At 40.1% G+C, this 23,594-nt stretch overlaps 1 protein-coding gene across 1 annotated transcript in view; it reads left to right on the top strand.

Moving 5' to 3' along the window:
- Nucleotides 1–17,643, top strand: part of LOC147358630 (fatty acid desaturase 2-like protein FADS2B) — a 45,055-nt gene extending 27,412 nt beyond the window's left edge. The window contains exons 5-12 of the mRNA XM_086341726.1: nucleotides 4,389–4,514; nucleotides 7,542–7,602; nucleotides 10,238–10,314; nucleotides 10,475–10,572; nucleotides 12,210–12,306; nucleotides 14,281–14,360; nucleotides 15,626–15,751; nucleotides 17,244–17,643. Of these exons, the coding sequence (XP_086197852.1) occupies nucleotides 4,389–4,514; nucleotides 7,542–7,602; nucleotides 10,238–10,314; nucleotides 10,475–10,572; nucleotides 12,210–12,306; nucleotides 14,281–14,360; nucleotides 15,626–15,751; nucleotides 17,244–17,304 (726 nt within the window). The 3' untranslated portion in view covers nucleotides 17,305–17,643. The remainder of the gene's footprint in view (nucleotides 1–4,388; nucleotides 4,515–7,541; nucleotides 7,603–10,237; nucleotides 10,315–10,474; nucleotides 10,573–12,209; nucleotides 12,307–14,280; nucleotides 14,361–15,625; nucleotides 15,752–17,243) is intronic.
- Nucleotides 17,644–23,594: the final 5,951 nt, after the last annotated feature.

The following is a 23,594-nucleotide window of genomic DNA, read 5'->3' as shown; positions in this document are numbered from 1 at the left end:
TGCAATACTGCTCTTTACAGCATCGGACCTTGCTTCTATCACCAGTCACATCGACAGCTGGGTATTGCTTTTGCTTTGGCTCCATCCCTTCATTCTTTCTGGAGTTATTTCTCCACTGATCTCCAGTAGCATATTGGGCACCTACTACCTGGGGAGTTTCTCTTTCAGTACGGTATCATTTTGCCTTTTCATACTATTCATGAGGTTCTCAAGGCAAGAATACTGAAGTGGTTTGCCATTCCCTTCTCCAGTGGACCACATTCTGTCAAATCTCTCCACCATGACCCGCCCGTCTTGGGTTGCCCCATGGCTTAGTTTCATTGAGTTAGACAAGGCTGTGGTCCTAGTGTGATTAGATTGACCAGTTTTCTGTGAGTATGGTTTCACTGTGTTTGCCCTCTGATGCCCTCTTGCAACACCTACCATCTTAGTTGGGTTTCTCTTACATTGGGCGTGGGGTATCTCTTCACGGCTGCTACCGCAAAGCGCAGCCATTGCTCCTTACCTTTGACAAGGGGTATCTCCTCACCATGGCCCTTCCTGACCTTCAATGTGGGATAGCTCCTCTAGCCATCATGGTCAAACAAAAGAGTCCTAAATGCAGTACTTGGATGCAATCTCAAAAACGACAGAATGATCTCTGTTTGTTTCCAAGGCAAACCATTCAATATAACAGGAATCCAAGTCTATGCCCCAACCATAATGCTGAAGAAGCTGAAGTTGAACGGTTCTATGAAGACCTACAAGACCTTTTAGAACTAACACCCAAAAAAGATGTCCTTTTCATTATAGGTGACTGAAATGCAAAAGTAGGAAGTCAAGAAACACCTGGAGTAACAGGCAAATTTGGCTTTGGAATATGGAATGAAGAAGGACCAAGACTAATAGAGTTTTGCCAAGAAAATGCACTGGTCATAGCAAACACCCTCTTCCAACAACACAAGAGAAGACTCTATACATGGACATCACCAGATGGTCAACACCGAAATCAGATTGATTATATTCTTTGCAGCCAAAGATGGAGAAGCTGTATGCAGTCAGCAAAAACAAGACCAGGAGCTGACTGTGGCTAAGGCCATGAACTCCTTATTGCCAAATTCAGACTTAAATTGAAGAAAGTAGGGAAAACCACTAGACCATTCAGGTATGACCTAAATCAAATCCCTTAGGATTATACAGTGGAAGTGAGAAATAGATTTAAGGGCCTAGATCTGATAGATAGAGTGCCTGATGAACTATGGAATGAGGTTCATGACATTGTATGGGAGACAGGGATCAAGACCATCCCCATGGAAAAGAAATGCAAAAAAGCAAAATGGCTGTCTGAGGAGGCCTTACAAATAGCTGAGAAAAGAAGAGAAGAAAAAAGCAAAGGAGAAAAGGAAAGATATAAACATCTGAATGCAGAGTTCCAAAGCATAGCAAGAAGAGATAAGAAAGCCTTCTTCAGCGATCAATGCAAAGAAATAGAGGAAAACAACAGAATGGGAAAGACTAGGGATCTCTTCAAGAAAATCAGAGATACCAAAGGAACATTTCATGCAAAGATGAGCTCGATAAAGGACAGAAATGGTATGGACCTAACAGAAGCAGAAGATATTAAGAAGAGATACCAAGAATACACAGAAGAACTGTACAAAAAAGATCTTCATGACCCAGATAATCACGATGGTGTGATCACTCACCTAGAACCAGACATCCTGGAATGTGAAGTCAAGTGGGCCTTAGAAAGCATCACTATGCACAAAGCTAGTGGAGGTGATAGAATTCCAGTTGAGCTATTCCAAATCCTGAAAGATGATGCTGTGAAAGTGCTGCACTCAATATGCCAGCAAATTTGGAAAACTCAGCAGTGGCTACAGAACTGGAAAAGATCAGTTCTCGTTCCAATCCCAAAGAAAGGCAATGCCAAAGAATGCTCAAACTACTGCACAATTGCACTCATCTCACACACTAGTAAAGTAATGCTCAAAATTCTCCAAGCCAGGCTTCAGCAATATGTGAACAGTGAACTTCCTGATATTCAAGCTGGTTTTAGAAAAGGCAGAGGAACCAGAGATCAAATTGCCAACATCCGCTGGATCATAGAAAAAGCAAGAGAGTTCCAGAAAAACATCTATTTCTGCTTTATTGACTATGCCAAAGCCTTTGACTATGTGGATCACAATAAACTGTGGAAAATTCTGAAAGAGATGGGAATACCAGACAACCTGATCTGCCTCTTGAGAAATTTGTATGCAGGTCAGGAAGCAACAGTTAGAACTGGACATGGAACAACAGACTGGTTCCAAATAGGAAAAGAAGTACGTCAAGGCTGTATATTGTCACCCTGTTTATTTAAGTTATATGCAGAGTACATCATGAGAAACGCTGGACTGGAAGAAACATAATCTGGAATTAAGATTGCTGGGAGAAATATCAATAACCTCAGATATGCAGATGACACCACCCTTATGGCAGAAAGTGAAGAGGAACTCAAAAGCCTCTTGATGAAAGTGAAAGTGGAGAGTCAAAAAGTTTGCTTAAAGCTCAACATTCAGAAAACGAAGATCATGGAATCCGATCCCACCACTTCATGGGAAATGGATGGGGAAACAGTGGAAACAGTGTCAGACTTTATTTTTCTCGGCTCCATAATCACTACAGATGGTGACTGCAGCCATGAAATTAAAATACACTTACTCCTTGAAAGAAAATTATGACCAACCTAGGTGGCATATTCAAAAGCAGAGACATTACTTTGCCAACAAAGGTTCGTCTAGTCAAGGCTATGGTTTTTCCTGTGGTCAGGTATGGATGTGAGAGTTGGACTGTGAAGAAGGCTGAGAACCGAAGAATTGATGCTTTTGAACTGTGGTGTTGGAGAAGACTCTTGAGAGTCCCTTGGACTGCAAGGAGATCCAACCAGTCCATTCTGAAGGAGATCAGCCCTGGGATTTCTTTGGGAGGAATGATGCTAAAGCTGAAACTCCAGTACTTTGACCATTTCATGCGAAGAGTTGACTCATTGGAAAAGACTCTAATGCTGGGAGGGATTGGGGGCAGGAGGAGAAGGGGACGACAGAGGATGAGATGGCTGGATGGCATCACTGACTCGATGGACATGAGTCTGAGTGAACTCTGGGAGTTGGTGATGGACAGGGAGGCCTGGTGTGCTGAGATTCATGGGGTCGCAAAGAGTCGGACATGACTGAGTGACTATCTGATCTGATTGCTTATTCTTCTATAAATGATTAACGTAATATGGGAAGGGAAGAAAAATTTAATATCTCAATATGCCCGCATTCTGCATACAGCAACTCATGTTTCCTTAAACAACCTATGCAGGCAAATGTCATTAAATTATATTTACTGAAGATGAAACTGAACATCAAAGGGTACATAATTTTCCCAAACCACAGATGTGTTTATACATCCAGTGGATGCAATTAAGTTGATATGCTTACAAATCCTTTTCTCTGTTAAAACCTTCAGATTTTCACTGAAAGAGAAAAAAGTCCCAAACAACTTAATCAGAGATGACATGAGTTCAGCATCAACTAAAATACTTTTGTTCTTTTATATTTAATGAGATCATTGAAACTTGAACATGTGATGATCAGAGGCAAGCCCCCATAGGAGATGACTTCAGATCCATGACTCTTTAAAATATTCATTGAAGTAGGAAACCTGGGGCCATTTTCCCCCCAGAACTAATTAGTTTTAGAGCTGAAATTTCTTTATTTATAAAATAAGAAGTACAGTCTCTGCTCTACCTAGTTCAAGTTTCTTTTTAAAAGGAGGACAAAAAAAAAAAAAGATGGAAAAACATTTCATTTCAATGGTTTTTATTCTTCTTCATTATCAGGAGTTGTTTTAACCTGGAATTTGTGTTCCTGGGTAAGATAATTATTTGCTGGTAAGCTTTTAGAGCCTCTAGACAATGAATCATTCTGTGACCCAGGAATGAGGGGGTGCTGCATGTTCCAGGAATCCATATCCTAATTAAACTTTGGAGATGTAGGCAGAAAACTCGGATTGTTACTATTCAGGCGCTAGTCATGTCCGACTCATTGTGACCCCATAAACACAGCACACAAGTCTTCCCTGTCCATCACCAGCTCATAAAGTTTGTTCAGATTCATGTCCATTGAATCGGTGATATCATCCAACTATCTCATCCTCTGTCATCCCTTTTTCTTCCTGCCCTCTGTCTTTCCCAGCATCAGGGTCTTTTCCAGTGAGTTGGCTCTTCACATCAGTGGTGGTCAGTACTGGAGCTTCAGCTTCAGCATCAGTCCTTCCAATGAATATTCAGGGTTGATTTTCTTTAGTTTTGGAAAACTCTGATAATGAAAGATATTTCAGGAGACAAATGTTGCAGCTAATGAATGTTCTTTTCTCCTCAGGGCATATCTGCAAAATGGTGGAATAATCGGCACTTCCAACACCATGTAAAACCAAATATCTACTCCAAAGACCCAGATATTGACGTAGGCCCATTTTTTGTTATTGGAGATTTACAACCTGTCAAGGTATATTCAGAAATCCTAAGCACTAAAGAAATGTTTCAGGAAGTGGTTCTTGGAAAGGTCTACACCTTTGTTTTGAGGAGATCAGGCTGGAGATTCTGGTTTCAAGCATGTTTTCAGAGCATCTCTTCTTCTTTTAAGTCCAGGATATAAATTAAAAAAAAAATGAATCTGGTGTTGTAAGAAAAGAAGAAAATGTGGAATGAATGACTTCATGATCTTAAAAGTCATTCAGGCTAAATCACTCATAGAAAGCAGGGCAGTACATTCAACAAGTGCTAAATCATGAAACATCTACATATTTAGTTATGTCAACTAATTCTAACTGTTGGAAGAAACTAAGCTGTTATTTTTAGTTTAGGTTCATTTTGGTTCATTTATACATGAAACTCAGTTCAAATGCCTCATAATACACAGGACCTCACCTCTAATTCAGACTTCTTAAGGAAAAGAAAAAGGAAGGTAAACTCCAGGATGTCTCAGCTGTTGACTTTCTTAAACCTCAGCTTAAAAACCAGCATGTAAAGATTATTACCAAGATGTTTATAGTCTGCTTTCAAGATAGAAGGCATAAGGATAACCAGATAAAGGTATCTTTGCTTAAGAGTAAATGATGGATCCTGAGAATTAAGTGCTTAGGAAGAGGCTTTATCTCCTTCTGGAAGAATTTAGGAGCTTTCTAAAAACAAGGGAGTGTAGCTTGGTCAGTTGCTGCGGGGAATTTGTGGTAACCAGAATTGTGCAACTTTCTTAAAATAGGTTTTCCCAGTTTGGGAAGACAACCTTCTTCCAATTAGAGAAAAGTCTCCTGACAAGATTTAAAGAAAATAAAAGAAAGAAAGAAACCTTGACTGTAGTCTTCAGTCAGTTGTCCTTCACAATGACTCCACAAACAAGTCAGAGCTCTCTGAAGTTTGCAGACTCCTAAAGTGAAGTCATTCAGTCGTGTCTGACTCTTTGTGACCCTATGGACTGTAGCCCCCCAGGCTCCTCCACCCATGGGATTTTCCAGGCAAGAATACTGGAGTGGGTTGTCATTTCCTTCTCCGGGGATCCAACCTGGGTCTCTCACATTGCAGGCAGACTTTACAGTCTGAGCCACCAGGGAATCCCTGTGAACTCCTCAGCTGATCACTAAACTTATGACACTTTGACTTCTCTCCTCAGTCCCTCACAGCAATGGAGACTTGTCTCCCTGGAGTTCATGAGGCAGCCTGGCCCCCTCCAGAAGCCCCTTCTGTAAAACTGTATCCAGTTCACACTCTGCCTCTTCACAGAGGATGGAGACACCATCACTTCTCCATCATTCGAGAGACATATCCTTTGAGCCTTAGGTTTCTGTTTACTATAATTTTAAAGCCAATGCACACCACATTACTTACAATCATTTAATCTCTTAATTTAGTTGTTTTGCAACAAAACTAATTCTGATAAGTCCTAAATGTTTCTGTTCTTCCCATTTTACTGTCAGTCTTTCTACCACTTTCTTCAAACATTCATTCATTTAATGAATATTAATTTAATCATCTAGGGCCAGGTCCTGTGCTCATACTCTGGAAAAGTTAGACTTCTCCTTTGGAGCCATACTCAAAAATCAGTCCTTGACCTACATTTGCCAACTCTCCAAAGTTTCCCACTGACTCCCTCTTTCAAGTTTCCTACCACTTAAATATCCAGAAGCTTGGGAGTAACTGCAAATAACTATCATTACTTTATCACCATGACATTTATTTTTATTTATGATATTAAGAGGAACAAGGGTCAAGTCTAATATCCAAATAACAGAAGAAATATATAGAAGGGAAAGTATCAAAAGAATGGGAAAAGCAAAAAATTAAACACAGCTCACAGTGTTTTAACTGACTGAACATAAGGTAAAATTATAGAGGAGATTTGAATTATCATTCTTTCATTAATTCCTTCAACTAAACATTTATTAAGTGTCTCTTAGGTTATAGAGATAAACCATTACTTCTATGCCTCCTTTCAAGATCTTTGCTGCCTTTGTGCATTTGGCCACTGACTAAATTAACTAAGAAGACCCCCTAGAAAATGATTTAAATTCCCGGTGGTAAGATTATATATTATCAAGCCTTAAAATGAGTAAATCACAGCATGAGATCCACGATGGAATTAGAGGATGAAAGATGAAGTAGATACTAGAGGTTATGACTATGTGTTTTATTACATAACCATTCAACAAATATCTGTTAAATGGATGAATGGATACAAGCAGACTGAGCTTCAAGCAGAATTCTAAGCACATAGGTTGGAGAAGACATTGAAAACTTATCAGAAATATTTCTCCTCCATCACCATTCCATTCCACACCATGGCAAAAATTTCAAAATGGCTCCCATGGGAATAATAATAAACTATCACAATCCCTGAAATCAAATGGAATAAACCATCCCTGCAAGAATTGCCCACATTTAAATAAAGAAAAAAGCACCACAATATTTCCTTTCCCTTCAGTTCTGGTTCCTCAGTGCCTTCAGTTTGACAGTAAATGAACTCTGACCAGATGGCTCTTTCCATAGAGACTCTACACACACACACACACACACACACACACACACACACACACATGCACACACACATGTGCACATGCACACAGACACACACATGCACAGAGACACACACACAAACATATGTGCATACACACAGACACACATGCACACACGCAGACACACATGCAAGCACACACACACTCACGTGCAAACACACAGAGACACACCTGCACACACACAGAGACACACAGGTGTGCGCACACACACAGAGACACACACATGCACACACACACATGCACATGCACACACGTGCACAAAGAGAGATATACACACACACAGAACCTTGGGTGTAATAACAGAAATCTATATTGTTCTTTTTTAAAAATGGTATAAGACCATTTATTTTATTTTTTATAATTAAATGAATACATTTATTTAATTATTTTTTAAAGTTTATGTACATTTTCTTTTTTTAATTTAAATATTGTTCTTACTTTAGTTTTATTCTCTCTTCTTTCAGTATGGCAAGAACAAAATCAAATTCATCAACTACGAGAAGCAGCACCTGTACTTCCATGTGTGTGAGTCACCAGGGAGCCACAATCCTTATCATCCCATTTCCTCGAAACAAACAATTGTCAAGCCAGAAGGCATGACTGAAATCCTCCCACAGAGAGACGATCCCATGTCTTGTTGTGCCTCAAAAAAGCAGCATGTTTTATTTCAGACTTACTTGGGTGAAATCTGAAGAGGAAAATAGAAGAGTGATTAGGCATTCTTAATGGGCATCTCATCACTCTGGCTACTGTACAGTGAAGGAGATGCTCCAAGAATGGATGGGAGGCAGGATGCCAATCAAGGGGTCTGGTACCTGTGACTCTCATCCTGGATAAATGAAATACAATACTTATCAAGAAGAAAAGGATAGTGGTGTATGGATAGGGGGAAAATTAGGAAAAGAATGCTCAAGCACTGACAGTAGGTGCCCGAAAAAGCAGAGTCTCATGATAAAAGTCACCTGTAGAGCTTCTGTGTGGAAGAAAGTTGACTGTTCCCACAGCTTACATACAGCTGTAGAAGGTATTTTAGTGGACAGATATATACACACACACATAATAAGACAGATCTGGATATGTTCTAGGCTTGAGAGAAAATAGGGTAGCTGAATAATGCTAATACCAACAAAAATATTAGAAGCAAAAGTGATTTGCTCTTAACCAAGTCAAACTCATGATTGCTCAGGAAGAAAAGTTTAGGACCCCAAAATATGCTCATCTGAAACATGCTTACTCATTTGGAAAAGAAACCCAAATTAGAGAAGATTGCAAACATTTCCTGTAGATCAGTGGTTCTCAACTAATAGCATTGCTGCCCTCAGTGGGACGTTTGACAGCGTACAGATACTTTTTTGATTATCCCAACAAAGAGGGAGGAATGGTATTGACACCCATGGGGCAGAAGCCAGGGATGTTATGACATGTCTTACAGTACACAGAACAGCCCTGAACAATAAGAATTATCTGACCCTAAAATGCCAACAGTGTTAAGATTGAGAAAGTGTTGCAGATGATCTGGCTTGCCCAAACATTGGCCACCAGTGGTCAACTGTCTCATGCCTGACCGGGATGGCCTGTGAGTCCTTATTCTGAGACATGAGGCTCAACCACCACTGCAGCCTCTTCCAGAGTTAGAATTCTGAGGACTTATCCTAATGCAGTTATTCTCTTTCATGACCAAAAAGGGTTTGGAGGACACTAGTGCCCCAGTTTGAAAGGGAACTCTTCCAGCCCAGACAGATGTGTATTCACATATGAAAAAACTTCTGGAGTGTCTTTTCTGAACCCTCCTCCTGTGTGTAGTGAAACAATACAGCCTTAGCTTATGAGGAATGGATGAATATTGTAGCTTCACTGCAGAATGCCCAGCTTACAAACCACATCGTCCTCAGGAGCTGTTTCATTTTGTCATTTTCTTTCAAATGTCTTCAGTGTAGTATGACAGGTACAAATGAGTCATACTCAACCTGTCAGAGAGAGATGAGGCTTGACATTTCATAAAGGTGGCAAAACAGCTTTCATGCAGATTGCTGTAGTAGGGAAAGGTAATTCAGTATAGGCTGAGCTCAACTTGCCAGAAATGAAAGGTGGGAGACTTTTAAAACACAGGAACATGCTAAAGGAAATTAGTGAAAGAGGATAAAGGGAGGGGAAGCTGGTCATGTGGTTAAGCCACGTGTGTCTTCTCACTGGTACTTATCAAAGTCAAACTCCTACCCTCCCAGAGGCTGCAGGACAGAGCCCAATCCTCAAAGATTGTACTTCAAAGGGATGACTCCCAAGTCCTTGAGAAAGACACTCTGGATCAGGGACAATCCATCCCAGAGGGACACAGTAAGAATTTTATAATTGTAAGTTTTCTAAAAAATGATTGAAGAAAAGGAGGTCAGAAGCCTACTGAACAAGCAGTAAGTTATTTGGACAGTCTTGAACTTTCTCAGGCAGGGACTTTAAGGTGTCGGTGTCATCCTAGGGGCACAACCTTGAATTGTTCTTGGAAACTATTTCTAGCATTTGTGTGAGTCTCTTAGTGTGTAGGGTGGAGAAAATCATTTGTGCTGACAGTTTGCAGATTCTGAAAATTTATAGGTCACATTTGAAGCCTAGTCAGGATGGGGACTCAGAGCATCTCACTAAATTTTGATCAAGAAGAGAGTTGTCAAAATCTGAAGGGTCTCCATATGATTCCTACTTGCTCCAGGCAACTTCACTGGTCCTGGGGGAGAAGCAGGTAAATAACTATCTGGCCAGACTCAGTATGCCTGCTCTGTATCTGCCACCTTAACATATTGCAACAGGGCCCAACATGAAGGATCGTGAAGAATTGAAGGATTCCAGGGACCTTAAGAAAACTTGAAAGCTCATAGCAGAAGGATGCCTTCTAGGATGCCTTCATCAAGAATGACTCAGATCTTCAAAGCTTCCATAGTCTCCTTAAGGGAGCTTGACCCAAAGTCCTGGTTCACACCCAGAGACTCTAAAAGCCCAGCAGCATCCCGGATGTGATTGTGGATGTCCACCTTACATCCTTCTCAGGGGCAATATTCCAGGGGTAGCATGTTAGGAGATCAACTCCCACTAGCCTCCACAGGAATCATATCTGCTCATTTGTTCACTATCTTCTTGATGTTTTTTTTTTCCCTTCTTTTTTTTTTTCCAGCTTGGGTCCCCTTTCTTATACCAGTATATTTCAACCTGGATTCCATTCTAGCGATGTACCGCAGAAGGGACTGGGAGGTGAGTAACTCGATTCCTTTGCTAGAGCTAGATCAGGCTGGTAGAAAAGGGGAAAGGTAAATGCTTGGTCCTTTCCAGATGCAGCTTCCTTGAGTATAAGGATATAAGACTTAGCCAGTTTTATTTCCACTAGCTCAACTTTCAAGCCCTTTTTCTGCAGGACATTGCCTGGGTCAGCACCTTTTATATCCGCCATTTCATCACATTCGGTCCTTTCTATGGAATCTTCGGAACCATGGTGCTCATATATTTAGTCAAGTAAGAAAACAATAATATTCTCCTACTCTTATTGCCTGGATGGTCCTCTTACCTTTCTTATCCAATCTATTTATGATTATCAAAGATTTGCAGATTATGACACCAGACTGCATTCTTATTGCTGAGACATTTCAAGAAAATATGGGATAAAACAGCTGAAATAGTTGAATGAGTTTCTGGGAAACTAAATTTGCCCAATCTTGCCTTTTTTCCCATGTGATTAATTCCCAATTACAGTATAGTAGTCCCTCAGTATCTGAGGAGGATTAGTCCCTGGACCCACCTCAGTTACCAAAATCCAAAGATATTCAAGCCCCAGAGTTGTCTATCCATATATGTGGTTCCACAACTGTGGATTCAAGCAACCACTAATCTTGTAGTACTGTGTGTTTTCTTAAAAATATCCACATTTAAGTGGACCTGCATGTTTCTCAAAGGTCAACTGTATTCTGCCTGATCACCGAGTCCTTCAAACTGTAATCCAGCTGGACATCATAATTCTTACCAAAGATAAGAGGAGACCAAATTTTTTAAAATTTATTTTACAACTAGAGATTTTCCCCAAATCAAAATGACTTTAAACTGAATAACCCTCTTCAACTTTCTAATTTATTCCTTCCTCATTCATTTGCATTACTATTAATAAAATAATGGTAGCTAATATGCATCAGACAATTTGCTAAAAGCTTTACATTGTGGCTTCCCTGGTGGTTCAGACAGTAAAGCTCCTGCCTGCCTTGTGGGAGACCCAGGTTCAATCCCTGGGTCAGGAAGAACCTCTGGAGAAGGAAATGGCAACACACTCGAGTATTCTTGCCTGAAAAATTCCATGGATGGAAGTGCTTATGGGCTACTGTCCATGGGGTCACAAAGAGTCAGACACAACTGAGCAACTTCATTCACTTTACATGTATTATGTTATTTGATGTAATCAAAAGTGCACAACCAGGCAATGTAGATAGTATCAATTTCATTTTTATGGTAAGAGAACTAAAGTTCAGAGAAATTAAATCACTTACTCAAGAGAAAATAAGGGCCAGTGGCAGTGCCAAATCAGAACTTGTACCCAGTTCTATCTGATGACAACAGCCAACCTGTTAATCACATTGCATATATCCTTAAATTGTTGTTGCTTTAGTCGCTAAATCATGTCTGACTCTTTTGTGACCCCATGGATTGTAGCCTGCCAGGCTGCTCTGCTCTGGGGATTTCACAGGCAAGAATACTGGAGTTGGTTGCCATTTCTTTGTCCAGGGGATCTTCCCAACCCAGGAATCAAACCCAGATCTCCTGCATTGGCAGATGGAATCTTGACCACTGAGCCACCAGGGAAGCCTGACTTTCAGTTATCTAGGCATCTTCTGAGCCTTACACCAATGCCTACAGAAAATACTGGGAACACTGCTCTGGTACAGTAGGCTGCAAGACAGGTAGTGTGACTGAATACCTTGTATGTCATCTTTAGATATAAAAGGTCTGCAAAGATGAAAAACAAACAACCACCACATGATTGGAACCTTTGAGTCACTGCCATTTCCTCTACTGCTCAGCCAGATCTGCCAGTGGTTACACAAGCCCAGTGAGTGGAACTGAAATTCCCCAAGGAGTGATCATATCTTCTTACTATTCTCTTAAAGGCTTCTTGAAAGTCTCTGGGTTGCATATATTACCCAGATGAACCACATACCAATGAAAATAAGCACAGAGGAGAACCAGGACTGGTTCAGCTCTCAGGTAATAATGCTGTTCTGGGAAAGCATCCACCAAAGCATCCTGATTACCGTCTGCTGACCTCAAATGATGTTTATTGGAGGCTTGCCAGGGGCCAGGCACTGTCAACTGTTTTGCTACATCTCATGTAGCTATGTGCTCGGAATATTCCCACTTTACAAATGATAACATTGAGGTATGAAGAAGTTGCATAACTTGTGCAAGATCACACAGCTAGTAGAAGCAGGTTTTATTTATTTATTTGGCCACACTGTGTGGCATGCAGGGTCTCAGTTCTCCTACCAGGGATCAAACCTGTGTTAAGCACACAGTCTTAACCAGTGGACCAGTCGGAGTTCACTAGAAGCAGGTTTAAAACCTCAGCAGTTTGATTTCAGAACCTTGGCTTTTAACCAAGGCTTAATAAACTACAGTCCAAGGGACAATCTAGCCCAGTTTTTATTTTTTTTTAAATTTTATTGGAACACAGCCACATTCATACATTACATATTCTCTCTGATAGCTTTCATTCTAAAACAGCAGAACTGTGTAGCTGTGATGCAGAATTAAAACATTTATTGTGCAGCACTTAATAAGCAAGGTTTATTAAACCTGCCTCAATATGGTACAGTCTTTCAACGAATCTCACACTCCTAGAATAACAGAAGGAAGAACCCTGGAATCCCCCTCATTTCATTGTACAGATATTGGGGCCCAGAGAGGAGACTCAGTATTCTCAGCAAGCATGCTGTTAACGATTAAAAGATTTGTGATACATGCAGAATACCACTGCCTCCTAAGCCTGACACTGGCTGTGCCATGATTAACTGGAGAATCCAGTCATCATACTACTTCTTTCTCCATGCTCATTTCCAAATTCAGTGGACATTCCACATAGTAGTGATTCTCAATCTTTTTTTTTTTAATTTTATTTTATTTTTAAACTTTACATAATTGTATTAGTTTTGCCAATTTTTATCAAGAAACCACTCTTAAAACTTATTGAGGACATAAAAGAGCTTTCGTTGCTGGAGGTTATATCCACTGATACTTACTGTATTTGAAATTGAAACTGAGAGTTTTAAAATATCTATTAATTAATTTTAAAATAACAAGATAAAGCCAATAAAAGTTAACATTAGAGTGATTACATCATCCCATGTTTAATAGCCTCTGGAAAAACCCATGCTATAAGCATGCATGAATGAGAATAAAAAAGGCAAATACTGTCTCAGAAGTATTATGGGGATCATTTTGACCTTGAAGATCCCCTGAAAGTAGCCTAGGGACTCCAAGGTGCTCTAAAGTACACTCAAGGAACCCTGACATAGAGCAACTGCATAAATAACATTCAAAATGACAACAACCCTAACAAGAACTAAATCTTAGAAAGGCACTGAATAAAAGTCACATTCATAAGCATTCTAAGTAGTTTGGAGAATCCCATGAACTTCTTCTCTGTCTTTGTACAAAATAAAATACATTAGTTAAAAAGGAAGCTACTTGTATATATTAATAAATGTATTTCTATGCACAAAACCCTTGATTTAAGTCCTTGTATGCTTTATTCCCCATTTAGAAGTCCTTTAAGTCTATTCTGTGGTAATAATATTCAAACTCCTATAATTTCTACCAGAGTCCTACAATCCCATTTCCATCTGCCAAAGTCCTTACTCATGATATCTTAGTCTTGATTTTGAGGGCTGATAGTGACTTAGTCCTCTCAGATCCTATTAATTTCTTCGTATCTGTTGCCTTATCAATACTTCTTAGCAAAATGCCTTATTTCCTTTATAATTGTAAGGTCCCTGAGACCTGGGACTTATTTTTATCCCTCATGGTTTGTTACACAAAATATGTACTCAATCAGCACTTGTTGAATGATAGATAAAAGAATAACTAAATATCTTGTTTGATATTCATTATATCTAATGATTCATTAGATATGATTCATTATCTAATGGTTCATTATATCTAATGTAGGCTTTTTCTTTGCAGGTCTTGACCACCTGTAATGTTGAACAGTCCTTTTTTAATGACTGGTTCACTGGGCACTTGAACTTCCAAATTGAGCACCAGTGAGTAAGATAAATAGTTTATGATAAAGGGCAAGGGCTGTCACTAATAACCGTCCCCCATATAGTCCAGAGAGGATCAGTAAACTCACAATCTTAAAGGAAAAAAAATGAACCAGGATTCTTTAAAGGATGTTATTTTCCAATTAACAACAATGATAGATAAGGGAAGAAAGAAATGAAGGAAGTGTCACAATTGCAAGTAAATGGAGTGAAATCTTGGAAAACATATCAGTGACTCAGTTTCCAGATTCCTATGGGCTTAGGAATTGGTGATGTCTTTGCATTTGCTTTGTTGGCAAAACCTAAGAAAAATCAGGACACTTGGGTAACCAACTTGTGTTCAAACTTAACTATGCTATAATTCAAATATTTACTTATCTGTGTCTTTAGAGCCAAGTTTACAAAATAACTAATGAGGTGGAGTCCCTGCTGCAATTTCTACATGGCATCTGGAAATCCTTTACCAATGTGTCAGTTACAGAGAGGAAGTGGGTAGTTCACACTTTGATGCAAGTGAAAACACTGAGAGTCAGTTTCTCCAGAGTGTCAGGGGAAAGGCTTTCCACATTCTCTTTGTCTAACCATGTGAGTCTATGATAGTCAGAGAAGGAACAAGACCTTTATTAGTTCAAGGAATTTTTTTCATTTATTTCCCTATTCATATTAGGGCTTGAAAATTCCAGCAAAACAAACAAAAAAAAGGACTAATAGTTTTACTAAAGGAGAGGTTTACATCCAAGACGGTCATCTGGCTGACTAATGAAAACTTGGGATTAAAAATCCATGTCTCCTCACTTCTTATTCCTTTCCTAGGACTTTTAGCTATTTACCATGACTTAATATACGTCCATCTATTCTTGCTAAGGAAGTTAGAAAGAGAGACTAAGACAGAGATTAGCAGGAGCAGGGTGGGCGGTTCAGTATCTCTAGTTCTCTGGGTAGTTCTAAAGAGTGGGTAGCTCTAAATGGTAGAAAGTTCTAAATGATATACTTTCATTTGATCAGGCCAAAAATAAACAGTTGATGGAACTAAAACATATTCCCTTAGTTCTTCCTAAACAACTGCCACCCACAAAGCTTGTAGTAGGTTAAGGGATAAGATGAGTCTGCCAGCAAGTTTTTTAACTTCCCAAAACAAAAGTATTGTGGAAGGTCAAGGTTGGGTCTGCGTGGCTGATACCATTTTATTTTGTAAAAGGGGAAAAGGAACTTTGGGTTTCTCCTTAGGTCTGAGAAGTTTTATATCTCCTTTCTCTGTTTCCTAGTCTATTTCCCACAATGCCACGCCATAATTATCACAAGGTGGCACCTCTGGTGAAGTCACTGTGTGCCAAGCATGGAGTACCATATGTGAATAAGCCCATATTGAAGGCACTTGGAGACGTTATCAGGTAATAACAGTCCCTCAACCCACAGCTCTCATTTCCCTTCACTGTTGGTTCCCAGACTCTTCACTGCTTTATGAATCATTCAGCCAATAACTATTTATTAAGGAGAATTCACGTGCCCATCATGGAGATGAGGTGCTATACAGAACAACACTAACACAGAAATGATAACAGTCATTCCTACCATTTAGCTGCTGCCTTCTGGGTACTTAGTGAAAATACCTTGATGCTCTACTAAATTTCAAGCTTCTTATAAACCAGGGTTCTGTATTATTTGTTTCTGTATCACCCACAGAGCCTTGACATGCTTTAGAACTTAATCGGTGGGAGGGACTCTCAAATCATCTGGTCCAGGGCTGCAAACTAAGATGCTTTCAGGGTCTGGTGGGACAGACAGGGGTGACTCTTCCTACAGGAACTGAGAATCCATACTCATCCTGAAGCATTCACAGTTCCCTAGATGATCCTGTGCTTGTCAAATTAACTGCCAAAAGCTTGGTTGAATTTTGTGTGTTTTTTTTTTTTTTTTAAGATTAGGAAAAAAAAAAGTATCCTATTAATATGAATAAATAAGCCAGCAGGGCTAGACCTGGTCAGATCAGATCCCTGAAGAGTGATCCATCTTCACTTTCTACCATTGCCCTCCTCCTTTCCTGCCCTCCAGATATCTGACCTCCCTACAGTTGCTACATAACTCCCTGCCCCTTACCATGACACATCCTTGGTCACCTTTTCTTCTACCAGAATAATCTTCCAACTTGCCACCCCACTCCTGTCACCTTCTCAAGTTCCATTCACTCTCCAAAACTCACCTGAAACATCTTTTCTTCATCTCAGTCCTCCCTTGCCCCCAAGACTACACCTGTCACATGCTTGGTTCTCTTCATGTCTGACCTTTATCACAATCATGATTAAATAGCATATTGGGTAATATGTGTCTCACAATGCAGACCAGGAATTCCAGGTGGACAAGACTCTCATCACTCTTATTCACTGCTGTATCACCAGAGCCTAGAAAAATATTTCATTTTATAAAGTAGGAGAGGTAGGTGGATACAGGATGAGTTGGTTTACAGTTATATGATTTATCTTATAGAGATTCAGCAGAGCTTTTTCTTTTAATACTGGAGAAAAGGAAAATGATGCTTTGGAGTACAGAAAAGCATCAGATCAGATCAGATCAGTCGCTCAGTCGTGTCCGACTCTTTGCGACCCCATGAATCGCAGCACGCCAGGCCTCCCTGTCCATCACCAACAGAAAACCATACAACAAAAGAAAATCTCAATCTCCTCCATATAGAAAATGTGAACTCACCTTCTAAAACATAAGTCAGTGTATTTGACTCGCTCCACCGGGCAAGATAGAAAAAGGTCTTTCAGATATAGCTGAAAATAATAGTGTTGTAAAGTTTTAAGTAAAAGAGCAAATGTTCCATGAAGTAGCTCCTTTGACCCAAGTCTCACCTACTCATGATTTTGTCTGCTCCTCTTGCAGGGCCCTGAAGAAGTCTGGAGCCCTCTGGAAGGAGGCTTACTGCATGCATCCAGAAACATAATCCAGATGTGCTGGTGCTAAAGAGAAAAACCACAGGCCCCCAAAATGTCACTTGTACTAAAGCCCATGATACCAAACCCCTATAATACATGACATAATTGCACTTAAAGCCTTCCCCAGAAATATAATCTTAATCAACTAGCCTGGAATTTTGGGGTAGGCAATGTGGTGATAACCTGTTGCATTTTACTCCTTCTCCATTCCTGCCCCTGGCCCAGAGAAAGAAGATATATATATACATATATATATATATATATATATATATATATATATATATGCATGATAAAATCCTTGCAGTCCCTCCCCTCTAAGAAAAAATTAAAAAGGTGTCTGCTTCAAATACACTTTGCTGATTGGCTTCCTTGCCTCTCCTTTCTTCCTATAAAAACCTTCCATTTTCACAACCCTCAGAACTCCTTTCTGCTTAATAACTGAGATACTGCTTGACTCAGAAGTCACTGAATAAAGCCAATGAAGTCTTAAAATTTACCCAATTGAAGTTTTTTTAACAGCTTGTTCAGTAAACTTCCCAGAGGAGGACATGAAGGCCTATTATTTCACAATTTTCCAGATCACTGAGCATGGCATTCGAATTCAGATGATCAATCCTGCAGATCATGCCTGCCCTCTGCTCACTGGCCACATGGATAAAGATGGCTTAACTGGGCAGACTTCCATTTAAACTAAATGACTCATGAGAGTTATGTTACGTCCTACCTGAAATTCTTCAATGGATTCCCATTGCTCTTGGAATAAAGTTGCAATCTCCAACCTGGTAATTGCCAACAGACCACCAGCATTGGCCTTCCTCCAGGAACCCTGCCCCACCCTGTACCACTCCCTCCCTCAGCTTCAGTCCCAGGCAGCCAAAGTAGGCACAAGGGAAGAAATTTTGACCTCAAATAATACCCAAAAACTAAGTCTCCATACCACCTCCAGGGAACCAAAGGATCAGGACATGACTGGAATTTGAATGCCAGAATCCTTTTAGAAGTGAAGGGTTCTCCATCCTAGAAGATCCCATGTTGAAGCTTCAACCATATCCTATCATAAATGGACAAGTTACAAAATCCACTAATTGAAACTTCTGCCAACTAATACATCCTCCACCAACTCATAATGTTTTGCCGAACCTCAGATCAAAGACACAGATTTGAGCCCTCCCCAGGTCTCCTTACCAGCTGGCCTCAAAATAAAACTCTTCTCAAAAGCTGGTGCCATAGTATTGGTTTCTACGTGCTTCAAGTAGTGAGCCCTTTGCTTGGTAAAGATTTCAGGGAAGCCTCCACATTAATTCAAGGCCTCCTTTTGATATATTCTGTAGTAATTACTAAAGGTATAATTTTACATCCATTTATGTGATTCCTTGGTTTTGCACTGTAACCTGAAATATCCATGAGAGTAGAGACTGCCTAACATGATAGAGACACTCAGTGACAACGTGCAGAAGGAAGGAAGGGAGGGAGGGAGGAGCTGGAGAGGAGAAAGGAAGGAGGGAAAGGAGGAATTTGTCAACTACAAATTGGCACTTGACAGCTACCTCTACAAGGAATAAATCAAGTGCTGCTGCAGCTGCTGACATTCAATACCCTCTGAAAGGAATATACAATGGAGAACAGAAATGAGGCACTCTGTGCTCTTGGAAAACCTGGCAGGACAGGCCTTCAGATAGTTAGATATTTTCAGAAGAAGATTCTATGAGCCCAATTATTACATCTCTTCATATCCAGAAAAGCACTAAATGCATTAATGGTGAATTTGCTCATGACTAGCAGCAAACCTCTGCCAAAATGTGTGCATGACTGCAGGTGCCCCCTTCACTAAAGTCATATATGACACTTACCTTATCCCCTAACAAGACACTGAGCTTTCTTCAGAGATAAAAGAACAAAACTGTAAGCCAGGCAGCAGTTCCTCTTTGGAGCAGTTTCTCAGAGCTATCAGAAATGCTGTCTCCCAGGCTGTAGACCTCATTTTGCTCCAACAAAACTTAACTCACAGCTATCATACTGGGAAATCAAATAGGAAAAGGAGTTCGTCAAGGCTGTATATTGTCACCCTGTTTATTTAACTTATATGCAGAGTACATCATGAGAAATGCTGGACTGGGAGAAACACAAGCTGGAATCAAGATTGCCAGGAGAAATATCAATAACCTCAGATATGCAGATGACACCAGCCTTATGGCAGACAGTGAAGAGGAACTCAAAAGCCTCTTGATGAAAGTGAAAGTGGAGAGTGAAAAAGTTGGCTTAAAGCTCAACATTCAGAAAACGAAGATCATGGCATCCGGTCCCATCACTTCATGGGAAATAGATGGGGAAATAGTGGAAACATTGTCAGACTTTATTTTTCTGGGCTCCAAAATCACTCCAGATGGTGAGTGCAGCCATGAAATTAAAATACACTTACTCCTTGGAAGGAAAGTTATGACCAACCTAGATAGCATATTCAAAAGCAGAGACATTACTTTGCCAACAAAGGTTCGTCTAGTCAAGGCTATGGTTTTTCCTGTGGTCATGTATGGATGTGAGAGTTGGACTGTGAAGAAGGCTGAGCGCCGAAGAATTGATGCTTTTGAACTGTGGTGTTGGAGAAGACTCTTGAGAGTCCCTTGGACTGCAAGGAGATCCAACCAGTCCATTCTGAAGGAGATCAGCCCTGGGATTTCTTTGGAAGGAATGATGCTAAAGCATTAAAGTAGTTATCATTCCACCTCATGAAGATCAGCCACCTGGGGAGGGGAGGATACAAGGAACATATGACAGTACTTTGGACATATCCAGTACTTTGGCCACCTCATGCGAAGAGTTGACTCATTGGAAAAGACTCTGATGCTGGGAGGGATTAGGGGCAGGAGGAGAAGGGGACGACAGAGGATGAAGTGCCTGGATGGCATCACTGACTCAATGGATGTGAGTCTGAGTGAACTCCAGGAGTTGGTGATGGACAGGGAGGCCTGGCGTGCTTCAATTCTTGGGGTCGCAAAGAGTCGGACACGACTGAGTGACTGATCTGATCTGATCTGATCATACTGGGCCTTTCTTTCAGTCTATAGAAGGAAGGGAAGGAGGGAGGGAGGGAGGAGGCAGGAAGAAAAACCTGTGTGTAAATGTTGCTGTTGTTCAGTCGCTAAGCTGTGTCCAAATCTCTTTGTGACCCAATGAATTGCAGAACACCAGGATTCCCTGTCTTTTGCTGCTGTCTCCCAGGGTTTGCTCAAACTCATGTCCGTTGAGTCAGGGATGCCATCTAACCATCTCACTCTCTGTTCCTCCCTTCTCCTCCTGCCCTCAGTCTTTCGCAGCATCAGAGTCTTTTTCAGTGAGTTGACTCTTCAAAAATAGGTAGCCAAATATTGAAGTTTCAGCTTCAGCATCAGTCCTTCCAATGTATATTCAGGGTTGATTTCTTTTAGGATTGACTGGTTTAATCTCCATGATCTTCAAGGGACTCTTGAGAGTCTTCTCCATCACCACAATTGAAAAGCATCAATTCTTTGGTGCTCAGTCTTCTTAATGGCCCAAATCTCACATTTGTACATGATTGCTGGAAAAACCATAGCTTTGACTAAACGGACCTTTGTTGGCAAAATGCTGTAAATGTAATTCCTTCTAATTACAGACTAAGATAAATTTTATCAAGTTTGTGAAGAGCATTTCTATATTCTAACTCTGAATTATTAAAATTCTTAGAAATAGTTATGAGCATCTTCTAAGCAGCAAGTACTGAGTTGTACCCTTCATAAGTATTATTCCATTTAGTCCTCACAACAATTCCAAAGGGTGAGTTTTATAATTAATTCCATTTTATAGATAAAAACATGAGACTTAAGGGAGGCCAAGCAACTTGCCTGATGGCACAGGTAAGTTGAGTATAGTCTCAGACACAGGGATGTCTGACTCCATAGTCAACACTCATTAACCTTCAAGAAACCAAAACTAAAGGGGAATTAAGTGGCATTACAAGTCATGAGCAGTGGGTACATTTGAACTCTAATAGCTTCTCAGAAGCTGATGGAATAAGCATTAAAGTAGTTATCATTCCACCTCACGAAGATCAGCCACCTGGGGAGGGGAGGATACAAGGAACATATGACAGGCACAGCAGCAGCATAGTAAGGATGCCTGTTGGCTAGTCTCTATTCCCCAATCCTAAAAGAGTATTATTCACCTCAGTATAATTTCACCTCAGAGAGATTCACTGGGAGAGAATCAAGCAGAGATCTTCCTTTCAGAAGGGACAGACACTGCAAAAAACATGGAAGAACAGAATGGAGAAACGGATTCGAGTTTTTGCAATTACATAGCATGAATTCAACCTGGGAAAAGTTCACCTCCCCTGTGCTTTTCTCTGATACTCTAATTCCTTTAAATAGCCTCCCTCCTTTTCATAAAATCAGGTAGTGAAATATTGCCTACGTTTTCAATCAGGCATTAGATAAGGATAACTGATTAGATTAGAAGTCAGGAATCTCAGTCCAAATTTCAGCTCCTTAATGCCCTACTGTGAAATTGGCCATGTCTCTCACACATTGCCTCAATCTGTAAAATAGGTGGGTGCATAATATTACCTGGCTTATTTGCAACTTAGCATTGTTGGGACAACCAAATAAAGTAAGGTAAATATAATACTTTATAAGTATAAGTATAAGCCATGAACACTCATTCACATGCTGGTTATTGTTTTTAATGTAATGATGGTTCCTCCCATCCTGGACCCATCAAAAGCAAGAGTGGCCCCAAGGTCAACAAGATTCACAGGACAGAAAGACAGGGAACCATCTTAATGATCCTAAGGGCACATTTCCTTAGATGAGAGAATTATGAGTCACAAGTGAGACAATGATTTCTCCTGTTACAACAGGTGACAACTGGGAGTCACCTTCCACTTCTGACTTTACTCAGTCCCCTGGAACCAGCAGCCAGATCTTAAGCCAGAGGAATAGTGAGTCATGGGCTCTAGTTTTCCCAGCTTCCAATTAACCATGTGAGTGCACAACTCTCTACTGGAAATCATACCAAATATATCATTTGTTGCTTAAACAATATATTGTAAAGGATTTTCTTGACTATTTCCCTGCTAATCATCCACCTGAAGGACATAGAAAGTATAGATTAAACGTAAACTCTACCCAGAGGAGGAATATACACGGGTACTTTTTCTTTCCCACATTCATTTATGAAAATTTGCATAAAGACAGTCATGTTGAAAGAATTTACCAGTGAACATCTATCTGTTCAGCTATAATCCAAATGTTGATGTTACATTTTAGTAAACTTGTTTTATTCTATATCTATCCTTCTGTCTCTCTGTCCGTTAATCTATCTTTTTTATGTGCTTCAAAGTAAATTTTCAGGGGCTTATTTATAAAACTAAACCTCAGATTATGCAAACAACAAAGTTCATTTCTCATCTTCAATAAAGAATTGTGTAGCAGCTTCATCTTTAAGGGAGTTTTATCGGAATGTTGCTATGTGAAGGGAATATAACATGGTTAACATTGTGGAAAATAAATTAACTCAGTATAAACCTTCTTGTGCAAACATTTATCCTCCATTATTTATTGAGCTTTCAATATTTATTGAGCACTTACCGTGTGTCAGACTTGGACCAGATGATGTGACCAAGAGATCCAGGAGCCCAGGTTCTTGAAGCTCACAATCTAGTAGGAAAAAAAATTAAATAAATAAATGGAAGAAAAACTAAGATCATCACATCTGAAGAAAACAAAAGGGTGTTCTGAGACTGATAAGCAGGGACTAATCAAAATAAGGAGGGTCATGGAAAAGTGACCATAAGAAGAATATGAAGGAGACTGCAATCAGATTCTAAGGAGCAGAGGCATCAGCCAAGTGCAAAGGCCCTAAGGCAGGAATGAGCTTCTGTTCAAAGAACACAGCCGGAGGCCTGAATGACAGTGGAATAGTGTCCCAGTTTTTTCCTCAGTATTACTTCAACTTCATTTCTTCAGTGTATTTTGCTTTGGCTTGTCAGAGGCATTCAAAAATAATTTTCTAGATAAGCAACAAGGATAAATTGTAGAGCATGGGGAATTATAGCCATTATCTTGTAATAATTTTAGTGGGGTATTGAGCACCAATTGGCTTTTGAACTGTGGTGTTGGAGAAGACACTTGAGAGTCCCTTGTACTGCGAGGAGATCCAACCAGTCCATCCTAAAGGAGATCAGCCCTGGGATTTCTTTGGAAGGAATGATGCTAAAGCTGAAACTCCAGTACTTTGGCCACCTCATGCGAAGAGTTGACTCATTGGAAAAGACTCTGATTCT

Source organism: Bos grunniens, chromosome 15 (assembly GCF_055505025.1).
Source record: "Bos grunniens cultivar Pamir isolate PY7600 chromosome 15, Bosgru_T2T1.0, whole genome shotgun sequence".
NCBI lineage: Eukaryota > Metazoa > Chordata > Mammalia > Artiodactyla > Bovidae > Bos > Bos grunniens.
Note: the sequence above shows the minus strand (reverse complement) of the source record. Positions and strands in the feature narration are given on the sequence as shown.